The 17,870-nt window shown below is 50.0% G+C and overlaps 1 protein-coding gene across 1 annotated transcript in view; it reads right to left on the bottom strand.

Annotated features, from left to right (window-relative positions):
- Positions 1–13,705, bottom strand: part of STK10 (serine/threonine kinase 10) — a 117,445-nt gene extending 103,740 nt beyond the window's left edge. Inside the window, exon 1 of the mRNA XM_040444982.1 lies at positions 13,312–13,705. Coding sequence (XP_040300916.1) covers positions 13,312–13,467 — 156 coding nt within the window. The 5' untranslated portion in view covers positions 13,468–13,705. The remainder of the gene's footprint in view (positions 1–13,311) is intronic.
- Between the last annotated feature and the right edge of the window lie 4,165 nt (positions 13,706–17,870).

Below are 17,870 nucleotides of genomic sequence, written 5' to 3' on the forward strand. Positions count from 1 at the left end.
TCAAATGTATTATTACAAAGAAGACAATCAAACCACCCATAATCCCTTGAGCAGACCTAGAAGGTATCACGCTAAGTGAAACAAAATGAGATGGAAAGACAAACACCTTATGATTTCACTTTTATAAGGAATCTAAAAAACACACAAATGAACCAACAGACTCTTAAATACAGGGAACTGGTTGTTGCCAGAGGGGAGGTGGGTGGGGGATGGTGAAATAAAGGGGATTAAGAGGTACAAACATCCAGTTATAAAATAAGTCATGGAGATAAAAATTACAGTATAGGGGATGTAGTCAATGATACTGTGATAATGTTGTTTGGGGACAGATGGCAACCGCTGACCGTGGTGAGCACGGAGTTTTACACTGAACTACTGAATCGTTACATGGTCCACGTAATAGAACACTGTGCATTAATTATACTTCAGTTAAAGAAAAACACCCAGAATCCCAGAGAAAACTGCCTGCAGCACTTTGTAGCACCTCTTGCCTGTGCCTGCTGTGGCTGAACCCACCCTAACATTTCCCAGCTGTGTGACCCCAGGGGACTTATGTGGCCTCTCTGTCCCTCACTCTCCTCCTTTTGCTAAGCAGTTCCTGCCTCGCGGGCTGTTGTGGGCATTCATTGAGCTAATTAATATGTGACCGATGCTCGGGGCAGGGCTGGCCCGAAGTGAGCACCCCACAAGTGTTTGTTCACTATTCTCTCTCTCCACGGATATGTTCTCCCATACCTTATAAAAGTGGGGTTAAACTGTACACACTGATTTGTCATTTTCACTTCACTGACCAGTATGCTCGTGTATTGTACGCGGTGACGGTCATGCCATTTAACAAGGCGTCACGATCGGCCCTGTGGATCACAGGACACTCTGCCGCGGCATCAGCTCCAATAGCTGCAGACTGCTCCGCTAAAGGGCAAGGCCATGACGGGTCGGACATATGGTCAGGCCACTCCACGCCGTCACATGGTGCTGCATCCAGGGGCCCGAGACTCCATCACGAGATGCCAGACAGCTCTCCAAATGGCTGGGCCGCTTCATGCCTCACGGTCGTGCAGGCTGACAGCCCTCCCCACGCCCTGGCTGACATGAGATGTCATAAATATGTGAAGCGAGGCGCAGGCCAGTCCTGCTGTATCCTGGCTGCGTGTCCTTGGGTACTGGCCTCATAAGACTGCAGGTGGTAAAGACACAGACCTGTCGAATCACCACGAGATGAAACTAGTAACATTAATTATACATTACATCACATGTACGTAAATTATACTTCAGTTAAAAAAAAAAAAACAAACAAAACACACCCATACTCCCAGAAAAACTGCCCTGAGCATTTGGGAATACCTCCTGCCGGTATTCCATGGTGCGGGACAAGAATTACGTCCCACTTGTGAGACGAACGGTATTATCCCCATTTTGCAGAAAAGGACACCGAGGCTCAGAGGGGCAACGTCACTCGCCTAAAGTCACACAGCAAAATGACGACAATGGCCGAGCCGGGACTCCTGCACCACCAAGTAGGAGCCTCGGAGGTGGGGCTCCCGTGGGAGGTGGGAGGTGCTCCACAGGCCTTCTGAGGTTCACCTTGTCGGCCTCAGACGGTCTACAGACAGAGCAGAGCCTCAGCCAGAGCCGGCACCGGTTCCTCATTACTGTAGGCACCAGTCCCCCGCTCCCTCCTTGGCCAACAGAAGCAGCAGTGGGTTTCCTGTCACCTCAAAGCGGGGTGGGGGTGGAGGGCACTCGATGGAGGAGGAGGCTTGAATAAGAGCCAGGGGACCAGAGCCCACGAAGCGGCAAAACAAAGGTAGAAAGAATCTCCAGGCCAAACAGGGAAGCAGGCCAGCTCCGATGGGGTCATTGCCTCAGGGTGACAAAGCCAGCTTTGATGGTGGCAACAGCCTCAGGGGCCAAGAATTGGGCCTGGGCTCCCAGACAGAACAGGCCGGAGCTTTCCAGGAAGGAGGGCAAAGGCAGGCGTGCCCTCTGGGGCATGAATGTTGCTCTTTTACCACCCAGAGCGGCCCTGGACCCAACGGAGCAGGCAGGGAGCGAACTTCCCAAAGGCTGGGTGGAGCCTCTTTATCACGTTCTTGGGCAGGAGAGCAAGAAGCTTCCGGCTGACCCCCAGGAACCCGAAACACCAACTTCTATGTAAGAAGCAGCCTCCTGCATGACCAGAAAGGGGAGGCGGACCAGGGGCCTCCAGGGACTCTGCCTGCCAACCCTCAGGAGCCAGGTGTGCTGGTCAACCAGCAGGAATAATCATCAGCACCACAACGGCATTTATTTCTCCCTCCATTCTGAGCACTATGGATGGTAAGGACTGGCCAGGTCTCCATCTTCTATTAAGTTTTCTAAGGGAAGCGCTATCTCGATCCTCATTTTACAGCTCAAGATGCTGAGGCTCAGAGAGGTGAGGCGACTTTCCCAAAGTCACACAGCAAGGAGGCAGGGAAACTAGGAGAAAGCTCAGCAGGGATCCCTGTGCCTATACTCATTAGCACAGTGCTGGGCCTGCCTACAGAGAAGAAGCTAGGGCTAGCATTTACTCATTCGTTGTTCATTCACACAGGAGAAATTAACTAAGCATCTGCTATGAGCATCTACTATGTTGGCCACAAAAAAAAAAGGAGAACTCCCTACCTGCGGGGACCTTACATCTTCCAGAGAGGAAAGAAAAATAAACAAAACACGCAAAAGAAACCCAGTCTGTGGCTGGAGCTCCGAAAGAAATCAGCAGGGAACTGTCACCATGGCCAGGGAGGGGCAGTCAGAGCAGGCCTGAGAAGGGACGTGTCAATCGAGACCCAGAGGATGAGAAGGAGCCCTGGTTGCACAGAGTAGTGGGAAGAGAGTGGGAGGCAGAGACAGCAGCAAGTGCAAAGGTCCTGAGACAGAAAAGGGATGTCCTTCCTTCAACTCCTCTCAGTAGCCCCTCCCCCACTGGACAGAGGCTGGCTACAGTTAACGCTTTAGTCACTAGCACAGTGGTTAATCCTCTGGAGTCTCAGGGCCTCAATTCTGGTTCTGGTATTGCCTGTTAGTGAGAAAACAAAATAAGCAAGCTATGGGGAAAGGAAGGAAAAAAAAAAAAGTGTAGCAAAGGGGAAAGCAGAGAGAAAGGGGAAGAGAGAAAAGAGTGAGTGAAGAGGAAGGTGAGCGCAGGGGAGGAGGGAGAAGGGGGGTGGGGAGAAAGGGGAAGGGAGGAAGAAGCTCTTCGGAGTAACATGCCTCCCTACCCTGCTGGCAGCACTCAGGGGCACCCAGAACCTTAGGATGCTGTGGCACCAGCACGCCCACACCCACCAGAGCCCCAGGAGGAGGCCAGGAGCACCCAGCTTCCCCTGCCACTTCCTCTGTGAGCCTCAGCCCTGCCTACACTAGTCACCACTTCCTCTGCATGTGAGAGGCCGCCGCCCCCATCTCGGGGCCCAGACCCAGCTAAGGTTGAGCCAGGCCTACGGAGGAGGGTCACGTCACTGGGCACAGAAACGCCAAGGCCACAAGGAGACACCACACTGAGGTGGCCCGGGAATCTCTCCTCACACTAAGCCCCTCGTCTTTCCCTCCATATTGTACAGTAGAAAAGGCTCAGGCTCCTAGCCAGAGACATCTAGGTTCAAGTCCCAGCCTTGCCACGGAGAAGCGGTGTGAGCCGAAGCAAGTCCATCCAGGTACCTCTCTGGGCCTCTGCTTCGTCAGGTGCGGAGAGAGGATACTAACTAACCCTTGCCCTTCCCCAGGTTGGCAGAAACATCAACGATGAACGGATAAGAAGAGCAACTCCCCACTCATTTATCTTGTTCACCTTGGAACCCACGGTGCCTGGCACACGGGAAGTGCTCAATTAATAATTCCAATGGCTACCCTGGATTTGAGCTTTTCCAAGGTCCTGGGCCAAGTGGTTTACCACTTGGGTTATTTCACTCTCCAACCACCCTGCAGCAGTACTACTCCCAGTGCCGTTTTGCAGCTAAAGACACAGAGGCACGCGGGTAAGTACTTCTCTCAGGATCACCGCAAGAGGCAGCGAGCCAGGCTGTAACTCCAGAAACTCATCCAAGTTCCTACGCCATCTCTGATCCCGGGCAAATGTGAGTTTCCCTTCCCACCTCATCCTCTCTAACTTCTTGCCTCTTCCTAACTACCATCCCTTGCTCTCTAGAATCTTCCATGCCTCCCACCCCTGGTACAACATCTCATTCTTGGACTGGATGCCTTCCATCAGTGCTTCTCCCTGGGCTCTGACTTGGGCCCCAACCACAGCTCTGGCCTTTCCTCTTACCCCCACCTACTCCAGCCAGCAGGGTGTAGCCACTCTGTCCCAGCCTTCACTCATTAATGGCTACCCCGGCCTTGGGCAGCCAGGAACCCTGGCTCTGACATCCCCCACCTCCCTCCTCTGGTGACCATCCAAAACTAGCTCCACTCTAACACTGCGGGAGGCTGATCTGGTCAGGCCCTGGACACAGGGCAGGCAGGACATTAGCTGAGCTCAAAACCAACACAACCAAATTCCTCAGCTTGGCATTCAAGGCCTTCTTGACTGGGCCCCCAAATAGTATTCTTGATCTGGCCCTGCCCTAGCCAGCCCCTATGGCCATGCCCAGCTCCCAAACCCACTGACAACTGGACTTGAGGCGGCAACAGAAATGTGTAGAGGGGCCCAGGAGGAAGGCACAAGGTGTTGGTAAACGTCAGAGGCCAGATCTGCACTGTACCGAACAGCGGTCACATGTCACCACTGAGCCCCTGAAATGTGGCTAGCCCAGATTGAGAGGTGCTGGAAACACAAAACACAAACCAATTGTAAAGACTTACTGTGGAATAAGAATATTAAATATCTCTTTTATTCTATATTGATTATATCCTGAAATGATACTCTGGATATATTGGGTTAAATAGAATATACTATTAAACTGGTGGCCACCAGCAAAATAACATAAAAACAGGAAGGGGGACAAAACATAAGAGGCTCCTAAATACAAAGAACAAACTGAGGGTTACTGGAGGGCTTGTGGGTGGGGGGATGGGCTAAATGGGTGATGGGCATTGAGGAGGACACTTGTTGGGACGAGCACTGGGAGTTCTACGTAGGGGATGAATCGCTAGATTCTACTCCTGAAATCAACATTGCACTATATGCTAACTAACTTGGATGTGAATTGAAAAATAAGAACCAACAAACAAAAAACTGCTGGCCCATAGACACATGAAAAGACGCTCACCGTCACTGATTATCAGGAAAATGCAAATCAAAACCGCAATGATACCACCTCACACTCAGAATGACTAGTATCAAAAACAAGAAACAAGTGTTGGTGAGGATGTGCAGAAAAAGGGACCCTCATGCACTGCTGGCGGGAAGGCAAACGGCTGAAGCTACTGTGGAAAACAGGACAGAAGTTCCTCAAAAACGTAAAAATAGAAATACTGCACAATCCAGTATTTCTACTACCAGGTATTTACCCAAAGAAAGTGAAAACACGAATTCAAAAAGACATATGCACCTCGATGTTTGCTGCAGCAGTATTTAAATAGCCAAGATATGGAAGCAACTCGTGTGTCCAGTGGTAGATAGATGGATAAAGAAGACTTTATATGTTACTATTAATCAGCCATAAAAAGAAATGAGATCTTGCCATCTGGGACAACATGGATGGACCCAGAGGGTATAATGCTAAGTGAAGTAAGTCAGAGAAAGACCAGTGCCATATGATTTCACTTATATGTGGAATCTAGGGAAAAAAAGCAAACAAAGCAACCAAAAACAGACTCATAAATACAGAGAACAGATTGGTGGTAGCCAGAGGGAAGGGGGGGCTTTTATGTGACACATGATTTCAAAATGCTGGCAATCGCTTCAAATTTGGTTCAGCCACCGTGGGAGCCACACAAATCAGTGTGCAGGCTGGCAACCTCAGGCCTCACTATCTGACCTCTCTCCTGGCCCAGGCTTCCTTCTCTCCAGCTTGCTATCACCACCCCACCTGCCCTGCCTGGTGGAAGCCTTCCCCTTTCTCCACTTTCCCCAGCAGAACCCCCTGTGTCCTCCCCCCACCAAGCAGCAGAGGAGGCTGCTGGCACCACGGAGCACCTCCTCTGAGCCAACTGCTGTGCCCTTCGTGGGGGGTGAGTCCTAGTCTCAGCCCCACTGTACACATGAGAAAACTGAGGCTCAGATCGCACAGCTGCTAAGTGGGACAGCCAGGATTCGAATGCTGGTCCACCTAGCTGCAAGGCCTGAGTCTCCCATCCTACACTCAGGGACCTGACCCGCAGACACGAATAAATACTGTTTGCCATACTGAATCGAGCCAGCTCACTCCAATGAGGCAGTGGTGCCCAACTAGAGCAATTCTGCTCCCCAGAGAGCAGGCGGCAACGTCTGGAGACATTTCAGGCCGTCACAACTAGGGGGGCCGAGGGGAGGGTGGTGCTGGCCCTGGTGGCACTTCTAACGAGTGGAAGCGAAGGATGCTGCTAACACCCAATAATGCACAGACAGCCCCTACAACAAAGGATTCCTGCCCAAAATGTCAACAGTGCCGAGGTGGCGAGCCCTGGCATAAGAACCAAGCTACTGTCACCAGCTAGACCCCCAAGACCTGTCCTGTACTGCTCACCCGCTTGTTCCCACAGACCTTTGTCCCACCTTTTTCCTCAGGCTCTTCTTTCCAACTATCTCTTAACTCGGGCAAAAGGCGCGATGGACACAGCATCCTCGAAGGAAATCGAAACTACCCCTCAAGCAAGAAGGACGGCCAGGACAAACTCCGCCGGCCCAGACCCCCCGGGACCATTTTGAGCTCAACCCCTAACCCACACCTGCACAGATGGACCACGGAGGAACCTGTGGAATGACTGACAGTTACCGTTCCCTCATTACAATACTAAAATCTCCGCCCAAGAAGCACAAGCCTCATTTACGTGACTCAGAATATACTTATCGGTATGTTTCCTTCAGGTACATGCCCGACTTTATGCCGGCTTCTACCTGGGGCCGAGGCTCCCCTTTCTAATTATTCATCCCAACCCTAAATAAAAGGAGCCCATTCACCCTTGCTCCGGGAGTCACGGCTTTGGAAGTTATTCCCCGTGATGTGCTTATTTGCCACAAGTTTTTGCAGGACAATTCCACCTGTGCCTGTGATTCACCAAGGAGCGAACTCACGCTGGTTCTGTGTCACTACAAACACGAACGTATTTCTTCCTGGTCCCCAGTTAAACAGCAGTAACTGGCCAGGACCTTCTCTTTGTGATACCAAGAGCATCAACAATAACAAAGTATCTTCCTTTCCTGCCCACTTCCTGGGTGGGGATCAGGAGCTACAAGCACCTTGGCCCTCCTATCCTCTGACTTATCACCTTCATTTACAGACAAGAGCCTGAGGCTCAGAGTGGGAGGTCACTGGCTCAGGTGGAAACCCAGATCTTGCTGACCCTCAAACTTCTTCCCTTAATCACCCTGCTGTACTGCCCTAAGCGGCAGCTGGCACAGGGCTATTTTCTGGGGGCTTTGGGGTGGCAGTCCCTGCGGTTGTCCCCTGGTCTGGGTAACCTCCAGAGGTCAGGGGACCCAGATGGAAGTGGGGGTGGGGATCTGGTTAGCTGTTTAGCTCACATCGCCAGGGCCTTGCTCTGGAGCCAGCCAGAAAAGGTCTCAGAGCTAAATCAGCTGCTCAAGAGACACCCCCACCCCCGCCACCCCACCCCGCAAGGTGGGCAACACCCCAGGAAGCTAGGGCCACTTGAGTTTAGGATCGAGCCAGGAACACACTCACAATAGCATGGACTTCTATTTAGAAACACTAGGCTGAGCGGAAATAAGGTTACTGCCTGGGGGCAGATCTCTTTCCGGAGGAGGAGGAGGAGGGGAGGCGCACAGGCCAAGCCCTCGGCAGCCCCAGAGGAAGCGGAAACCGGGCCTTAAAACTAAGGGCAGGAGAGGAGGTGAAAGCATGACTCTGGCCGGGAGGGGCGGAAGGCCTGACAGCTGGCTCCCACCTCACCAAACGTCCCCTTTGTCGGCTTTGTCATCTGAAATCGCAGGGCAGGATATGGCACTTGAAGGGTGAGGGTTAACAATGGCTCTCTGGGTCCAAGGGCACCTGAGGTCCCCAAGGAGGGCAGGCCTTTCCAAGACCCCAGAGAACTCGAGGATTGGCCCTTAGCGAGAGCAAGGGGCAAAAGGAAGCCTCTACTAACTTCTCTCATTTTCTTTTAAAAATCATCCTCAAATAGGCATACCCTTCGACCCAGTAAAGCCCTTCTGGGAGTCTAGCCTGAAAAAGGATTTAAAACACAAAAAGAACTTTACCAGCAAAACTCATCATCAACGTACAGCTCAGCCATAATGCTCACTTTGGACACGCCAACTCGGTCCCAAGACTACTTATATATTACGGAACAATTTCATCAAGACGCTTAAATGTGAATTTGCTCACGGGCAGTTTTGTCTGCCAGAAACACTAGGTGAACACGGAAAACTGCATCCACCCAAACCAAGCTGCAAAGAAATGCCCACAACACACAGGCATGCACCTCAAACATCTGTCAGTGGCCTCTGGGCCACAGCCCTCCACATCTGGGGTCCCACCTAGTGCCGGATTTCAGATAACCCTCCTCCCACGGCTTCACCTGCCCTAACGCACCCACGGCCACAGCACCCGGCAGCTCTTTTTCACCATAAAGTGCTATATTTATTGTAGTATGTTTGTATTTCTTATCTGCAAAACTTGTGTACAACTGTACCACGGGGTTCTTAGCTTCCTTTTTTTTTTTTTTTATGGGCTCCTGCTGCCATTTTTTAAGCACTGCCCTTAGCAGCATGTCTTATAAGGCGTCCATTCTTTACTGATTTTGCACAGCTCCAAAATTTTTAGGAACGCTTATTTACAGTACAGCAGACTGACTATATTATATACAGTGCTTAACACAGCACACAGCACTTAATAAGCATTTAATCGTTTTTTTAAAAATCATTTAATTAAAAAAAAAATTAAATATCCAGTAAGATTAAGAGCAAGGCGGTACTGAGCCATCACAGAAAGTATGTAGGAAGCATTTAGAATAATACAGAAAGATGTTTTAGGAACGAAAGACAGTATACAACACTGTAGGTATGTATGATTGTATGATTCCAACCCTGCATTAAAACATTTTTCTCACCATAAAAGCTGATAAAGTCTGTAAGAAAATATATCAAAATGTCAAAAGCAATGGACGGGACTTATTAGGATGGTGTTTTTCTTTTTACCTAAAGAAAAAAAAAAGTTCTTTGCAAAATCATAAGGCTTTTAACAGCTCACAAGCAGCATAAGATCAGAACCAAAATAGTTTTTTTTAAGAAGCAGAAAAATGGGGCGCCTGGCTGGTTCAGTCAGTGGAGCATGTGACTCCTGGTGTCAGGGCTGTGAGTTTGAGTACCACATTGGGGGTAGAGGTTACTTAAAAATAAAATCTTTAAAAAGAAAAAAAAAAAGGCAGAAAAATAATCTCAGACTGCTAAGTCAACTCTTAAAGTTTATTTTTATTTTGAGGGGCACCTGGGCGGCTGGGTCAGTTGAGCCTCTGACTTCGGCTCAGGTCATAATCTCGAGGTTCATGAGTTTGAGCCCCGTGTCAGGCTCTATGCTGACAGCTCAGAGCCTGGAACCTGCTTCAGATTCTGTGTCTCCCTCTCTCTCTGGACCTCCCCCGCTCACACACACACTCTCACTCTCTCTCTCTCTCTCAAAAATAAACAATTAAAAAAAGAAAAGTTTATTTTTATTTTAAGAGAGAGCATGCACAGGAGAGGGGCAGAGAGAAAAGGAGAGAGAATCTCAAGCAGGCTCTGGTGTTGTCAGTGGGGAGTCCAACATGAGGCTTGAACTCACAAACCCATAAACTGTGAGATCATGATCTGAGCCAAAACCAAGAGTCTGCCGCTCAACCAACTGAGCCACCCAGGCACCCCCAACCCAACTCTTGATGTTTGCTCACTCTGTGCTCAGCACACGAGTACCATCCTGCCGCTATAACAGCAACCACAACCTGCTTAAAGGCAGCTTCGTTCTACTCAATAGGATATCAAACACTCCCTCCCCTTTCTACCTTGTCTTCAGAATAAAGATGATTTTTTTTTAAGAAGAATTTTGAAATGGGGACGCCTGGGTGGCTCAGTCGGCTGGGCAGCCGATTTCGGCTCAGGTCATGATCTCACGGTTCATGGGTTCGAGCCCCACATCAGGCTCTGTGCTGACAGCTCAGAGCCTGGAGCCTGCTTCGGATTCTGTGTCTCCCTCTCTCTGTCTGCCCCTCCCCGGCTCATGGTATCTCTCTGTCTCTCAAAACTGAATAAACGTTTAAAAAATAAATTAAGAAAAAAAAAAAGAATTTTGAAATGATATAAGAAATTTGAAACCATATATATGGTAACATTTGCTTTGTACCTAGTAATAAGCTAGAAATGATTTTCTTTTGAAATCCATTTGCATCCCACAAGGATTAGGTGAGAAGGACCCTGACTCCGCCCAAAATTAATCCAACCCTCCCCTCTCTCCTGAGGCCAAATGTCGGTTTATCAGGGAGAAGGGGAGCAAAGGGGCTCCCTATCTTGAGACTGCTAATGTTTAGGCTTTGAGCTTCTGCAAGACTCATCAGGAAACCTGTCATCAGTCTTGTCCTGACACGCATCTGACAAATTGGGATCCCTAAGGCGTCATAGGCCAGGGAAGTCCTCGGGAAGGTCTTCACCGCGTGGGGAGCCAGGAGAACCTGTTCCTTCTAAGACAGAAAGATGAGACGGTGCCATTACTTCCCCAGTTCACAGCCAGCTAGTTCCCCAGGCACTGTGTCAAAACGTTAAGACCTGGGCCCAGCCATAAAACCTAGATGGACCTTCCGGCCTTTGCTGCCATGGTGGCCACGCCAGGGAACAATGAAGTGGGAAAGAGTTATGGTCCCTGATTAGAGTCTTTCGTAAAGCAATACCTGCTTCAACGTCAACGTCAAGGGACCGAGCAAGCAGTACTTCAGAATAGGAAGCCTGGGTGACAGGGATCTCCCATCCAGGATGGGTCTTCCTTAGCTGGTAACTAAGGCAAGTGTTAAACTGAAGCTCAGAGCCCTGGGTTCTAGTCCCTTCTTCTCCCAGGGCCCCAGTATCAGTATCCCCACACACAACACGAGGTCGGGTTAGATCAGTGGGTCACACCCTAAGCCCAAGCAGGTGACCTAATAAATTGTCCACGAGTATCAGCCATCACACAGCTCTCTTGGCCTAGCTCTCCCTTGTCTTAATTATGAGAAAATCAGGGGTTCTGAGATGGTGTGAGGCAGCTCACAGCTTGGGGAACTAGATTCACTTAAAAAGGGTCCCCTTACTCTGGAGATACCAGGAGACAAAGCAACTTGTGAATCAGATGCACTCCTCTGCATGAAACTTCCAGAGTAGCAAGGGAGTTTTACAGGGCTAAAGCAGGCGGAAATGACAAGTGAAACTGACAAGGGGGAAATCTTAACCAGTATAAAAGCAAAGTTCTGCATTTAGGTTTGAAAGAAAATGATCCATATGGAGCCAGGATACACTGGGAGAGGGGGACAAGACTGCGATTGAAAGCCAGCCCCTAACAGACAAGAAACATCAGTGAGACCCAACAGTGTGAGCTAAAAACACCAACTGCATCTTCTGGACAAAAAGGATGTGGTAAGCTGACCAAGGGTCCAGCTGCCCTCGTGGTGGTCAGGGCACATCTGGAAGAGCAGGCTCCCACTGGAGAAGGCAGCATGTCCAGGAAGAGAGCTGCAAGGCTGAGGGCAGTTTCCTGGGGCCACCAGGAGGAAGACGCAGCTGTGAGAAGGGTAAAGAAGAGATTTGCCAAGTTAAGAATGTGCTGGCTGTCCTCAAAGACAGCAGAGCCCTCAAGCAGAGAAGGGCAGCAAATCAAGGCAGCCAGAAAGCCACGGGTGTGAGTGACACAGAGGCCTGCTTCTCCAACCACAGGACCTCTGCTCCAGTGGGGGTTCCACCCTGTAACAGGAAGTGCGGGCTCTGAGGAGAGGTGGTGAGGTAACAACACAGGCACCCAGCGGGCCTGGATGGCCTCAAAACTGCCCCTAGGCGCAGTGCTTCTCAAACTCAGTGCGCTTAGCAATCACCTGAGCATCTTGTTAAAATGCAGGCTCTAATTGAGCAGGGCTGGGGCGGGACCTGCAAGTCTGCATTTCTAACAAGCTCCCAGGTGATGCTAATGCCAGGGACTACACTTTGGTAACTAGGCTCTAGACCACTTGCAGGGCAGAGAGCAAGTCCTGAGCAGGTGGGTCTGGAGAAGCCCCCTCTGTGGGCCAGCCTCCTGAAAGGGCAATCCTGGGGTCAGAGTGGGGTACAAGCTAACTGGAGCCCCAAGAACAGTGATGGTGCCTTAGGAAGGAAGACCCCTCCTGGAGTTACATAGCAACTGGGGGATTCTCTCAGTAAAGCTTCAGGGAAAGGAGATTGGGGGGGGGGGGGGGCCGGGGCCCGGGTGGAGTCAAGCCCTATGTGTTTGGGTCTCCAATACAACTCAGCAACTCAGACTTGGTTCACAGGAGCAGGAACCAGACAATGACCTGCTGCAAACGTGTCTAGAATTAATCAGCTCTGCCCCACCCATCCCTCCACAAAAGCTCTCTGCCCCCTTATTCCTCTAGGGGAAAGGTGACTGACTGCAAACTGGAAGGCTCCCCGGCTGTGACTCACACACACAGTCAAATCCAATCCCTGCAGCCTAATATTCACAGAGCCCTGACCTCCCCTTCTTTCCAAGCCTAACACCTCACTCTAGGGCCACCTCCTTTCCTGGCTCTGGCTCAAGTTCAGGTGTGTCCCCAGCTCCACCGATCCCAACTCTTCCAGACACGGCAGAAGTTTCTCGGTCTCCACGCCTCGGCATTCTCACAGCATCTGTGTGGCCTTACAAAGTGTGCCTAGAATCCGTTTTACGGCGGATGCCTCGTCTCGAATGCCAAGGTCCTATAAGCGCCCCTTTGTCTCCCCCTGCGGCGCCGAGCGCGGTGCCGGACGCACAGGAAGTACTCAGAAACGAGCTGGGGGCAGCGGCCGTGACCAGAGGGGGCGCCCAGCACGGAGGGACCAGCCGGGCTGAGGGAGGGTCTCCCCAAAGAACAAGGGTCACCAGGACCGAAGCGCGGAACCCCGAGTTCAGGGCCGGCAGCCCCTCTGCGCCCTTCTGAGCCGGGGCCAGGGCTGATCCGGGCCCGCGCCCCTTCCTTCCGGACCCGGTCCACGCGCCTGGGGCCACCCATCCCCAGCGCCCTCACCTTGTAAACCTTTCCGAAGGCGCCGTCGCCCAGCTCGCCCACGATCTCCCACACTTCGTTGGGGTCCACGTCCCGGCGGACGTGCTCATATTCGCGGGACTTTCTCTTCTCGAAGGTAGACAGGCGCAGGATGCGACGAAAATTGGCGAAAGCCATGGCTGGGGGCGCGCGAGCCGGGGGGGCGAGGTGGCGCCGGCTCCGGCTCGGGCTCAGGCTGTGGCTCCGGCGGCCGCGAGGAGGAGGGGCTGGAGGACGCCGCGGCGCTCGGGGGTTCTCCCCAGACCCGCCCTTCCCCGCAGCCCGTCCCCGGTCAAGTGCGCCCCGGGCTGCGCGCGGCGGGAGCACCCGGAACCGCGCAGGCGGCCGCGGTCCCCGCCCCCGCTCGGTCCCGTCCCCGGGGCCGCCTCCCGACTACCCGCCCAGTTCGCGCCGCGCCCCCACCGGGGCTCGGGACGCGTTCTGGGGACCTGGCCCCGCGCCCACCCACGGCCCGGCTCCACCTGCCGCTCCCCGGCAACGCCCGAAGACCCCTTAATTGGCTGCGGGCGCTCCCCGGCTCCGCCCGTCGCCGCAGGGCACTCTGGAAACTGTAGTCCCCTGCGCGCCGCCCGCCCGCGAGCTACGGGCTGGGCTTTAACAGAGCTTAGGGCATCCTTGCGCGGGACCGGCCCGGGTCTGCGAGGCCAGCCACGCCGCGTGGCTCTCAAAATGTCTGTGGGGGCGAGAGGGGAAGCAAATTGGCTTTCGCGAACGCCCACTGATTTGTTGTCCAAAGGCCAAGAAGGTGAAAGGCATCATTAATCACTTAATCTGCCTCGCAACTACTCCGCAAGCCTGCTCTGCTCGCGCCCACTTTTCAAGTGTGGACTCCCGGCGGGCAAAGGCACCAGCCCCAGGCTGCACATCCCTTTGGCGGATCCAGTGCGGTTTCCTCGGCGTGGTGCTGCCTCCTAGTGCACGAAATGCTGCGCCCCTTGCGGCCGCCGTCAGTCCCTGGAGGCCTGGGCTTCCTCGCTCGTTTCCTGCTTCCCAGGGGCTCTTCCCGACCAGGATCCACAAACCGGTCAGCATGAGAGGGCTGGGGGAAAGAACTTAGTTATCACCTGCTTAATGATGGATCTTAAGGTATATATGCATATTAAGTAAAAACTTTCTTAGTCTTAATTTCCCAATTTTAAAAAATGAGCTCATTACAGATAGAACTGAAGTTTGCTTTGACCACCATCATCTTTGATCCTGCCTGTTTGACACGCTCCACTGCCACTGTACCAGCTACTGTTCGCTGTCACGGGGACAATGATACTTTTATCTAATCTACAAGGTAGTTCTGTGAAAATTGATAAAAAGAAACCTCACTAGAGCGGAGTCCTGAGGCTAGAAGGGGGATCTGGCAGCACTTGATGTCAATTACAGAAAAATTGTCAATTGCAAACCCCAAGGTAAGAATATTCAACAGGAAAACCATCAATTACAGGGCCCAACAGGGAAAGATGCATATTGCATCTTGGGGAAGAAATTGACTACCCTGGTAACTCAGTCAATGGAAAACCATTATCACCCCAAACTCTTGCTTTTCTCTGATAGGATTTCCTTCCAAACAATTCTCTCCAACTTTCTCCTTCTCCATAAAATAAAATTATTTTCCTTCGTCTGTTGTATTTGCCTATGGTTTTGCCTTAGCGTGCATGTCCTGAATTGTGATTTTCTTATATTCTTGTATAAACCCATTTTGCTGGTAAAAACAAAAACAAAAACAAAAAACCTGGCCACTTTTTATATTACATTTCCAAATAAAGCATGCTGAGGGGTAGGAAGACTGGATTATAAATCTACCTCATAATCAAATAGCATTTCAGGGAATGTCACTCTCCTGGAATCCCCACCCCTACAGAGAATGCCAATATTGAGATGTTTTCACCCCTTCTTGAGCAGGGTGCAAATATGAAGTGTAGTTCTTAGTTTGGAAAACTAACTAAAGAAGCCTGGGATGCTGGTGGTGGTCTGCACAACACGTTCCCCGAGTAAAGGTTGCCAAGAGGTTTGAAAGGTTCCGACACCTTCCCGAGCAGTCAGAACTGTAGAGGGTCTTTGCCACTAAAAGAAGGAAAATTCTCACTGAGAAAGCCAATGTTTCAACCTCCCCAAACAAGCTGAAAGGCGGGTCTTTCATTAGTTTCTGTCCATTTGACCAACTCCACGAAGAGGGTGAGGGGACAAAGGGGAAGTCCTTCCCACTGGGAAGTGGAGATTGTGACTTTGCAGAAGCTGTAGGTCTGAGGGGATGAGAGGTCCAAGCCTTAGCTCATCCCCAGGCCTGCACCCAACCCAGGTGCACCAACCCAGGGCTCTGTGACTGGCTCTGTGATCACTCCAGAAAGAAATGAAATGAGAAACAAAAATGGAGAGGTTCATCCAAATGCATTAAGTGAAAGAAGCCCAACCCAAAAGAACACATATGATTTCGCTGATACGAAATGTCTGGAAGAGGCAAAAGACCACATATTTTAAGGTTCTATTTTCATGAAACATCTAGAAAAGGCAAACTCACAGAGACAGAAAATAGATTAATGTTGCTATGAAATGGGGATTAACTGTAAATAGACATGAAGAACCTTACTAGGGTGATGAAAATATTCTAAAGTTGGAGTATATGGGCATGTGGGTGGGTCAGTTGAGAGTCAGACTCGACTTCAGCTCAGGTCGTGATCCAAAGGTCGTGGGATCAAGCCCGGAGTTAGGCTCCAGGCTGAGTGTGGAGCCTGCTCAAAATTCTCTCTCTCTCTCTCTCTCTCTCTCTCTCTCTCTCTCTCTCTCCCACTCTCCCTCTCCCACATTCATGCACTCTTTCTCTAGGAATAAATAAATAAGATTATGGTGATGATGTCACAACTCAGTAAATTTTCTAAAAATCACTGAATTGAGGGGTGCCTGGGTGGCTCAGTCGGTTAAACGTCTGACTCTTGGTTTGTGCTCAGGTCATGATCTCACAGTTTGTGAGATCAAGCCCCATGTCAGGCTCTGCACTGACAGCACAGAGCCTGCCTAGGATTCGCTCCCTCTCCCTCTCCCTCTGCCCCTCTCTCTTTCTCTTTCTCTCTCTCAAAATAAATTAAATAAATAAATAAATATCACTGAATTGTACACTTGAAATGGGTGAATATTACGACATGTAAACTGTACTTCAATAAGGTTGTAAGAAATCAAACAGGTTCAACAAAACTAGAGGAACATTTCAGAAGTAACTAGTAGACTAGTCAAAAAAAAATTTTAAAGAGAGGAAAAATATTCACCGGAGACAATGAAAAAAGAGATATAATATTCGGTACTGTAAAGGTTTTTAAATCACAAAATGATATTTTAAACAAATTTATGTGAATACATTAAAAAAAAATTAAGTGGTCTCCTCACCCAACATGGGGCTCAAACTCACGACCTCGAGATGGAGTCGCATGCTCCTTGACTGAGCCAACCAGGCGCTCCAACATAAATAAATTGTAATCTACATGAAATTGGTAATCATGTGCAAGAAAATAGAAATGATATAAATAATATATATAAATGATGTGTAAAAATACATAATTTCTTGTTTTAATGTTTATTTTTTTAATTTTTTTTAACGCTTTTATTTATTTTTGAGTCAGGGAGAGACAGAGCATGAACAGGGGAGGGTCAGAGAGAGGGAGACACAGAATCTGAAACAGGCTCCAGGCTCCGAGCTGTCAGCACAGAGCCCGACGCAGGGCTCGAACTCACGGACCGTGAGATCATGACCTGAGCCGAAGTCAGCCGCCCAACCAACTGAGCCACCTGGGTGCCCCTATGTTTATTTTTGAGAAAGAGAGTGCAGGGGAGAGGCAGAGAGAGAGGGAGAGAGAGAATCCCAAGCAGACTCTGAGCTGTCCATGCAGGGCCTAACCCAGGGCTCTGTCTCACAAACTGTGAGATCAGGACCTGAGTGGAAATCAAGAGTCGGACACTTAACTGACTGAGCCACCGGGGGGCCCTATAAATATACATAATTTGAATAAGAAACAAAAGCCTAAATAAACTAATAACCAATAAAGAAAATAAAAAATCAAAAGTCTATACCTACCGAAAGACATCAGGTTATGTAACACTACAAATAATTTCCCCCATACGTATTCTTTTTGTTTTGTTGTTTTTCTCTCTTTATATACATTTTTTTTATATTTATTTTTGAGAAAGAGAGAGAAAGAGTGCAAGCAGAGAGAGATGGAGACACAGAATCCAAAGCAGGCTCCAGGCTCTGAGCTGTCAGCACAGAGCCCAGCACAGGGCTTGAACTCACAGACCGTGAGATCATGACAAGAGCCAAAGTCTAACACTTCACCCACTGAGCCACCCAGGCGTCTCTTCATATACATTTTTTAAGAAGATAGGAAAAAAAGGAATTCTACTCATTTTATGAAATAAGATTGACCACAACTAGATAAGGACAGTAAAAGAAAATTATAGGCTATTGTCACTTATGAATTAAATGAGAGAAAAATAAATTACTAACCAGATGAAACCAGAGGTGAATAAAAACATCATGACCA

Source organism: Herpailurus yagouaroundi, unplaced genomic scaffold, assembly GCF_014898765.1.
Source record: "Herpailurus yagouaroundi ecotype Mexico unplaced genomic scaffold, PumYag 29, whole genome shotgun sequence".
NCBI lineage: Eukaryota > Metazoa > Chordata > Mammalia > Carnivora > Felidae > Herpailurus > Herpailurus yagouaroundi.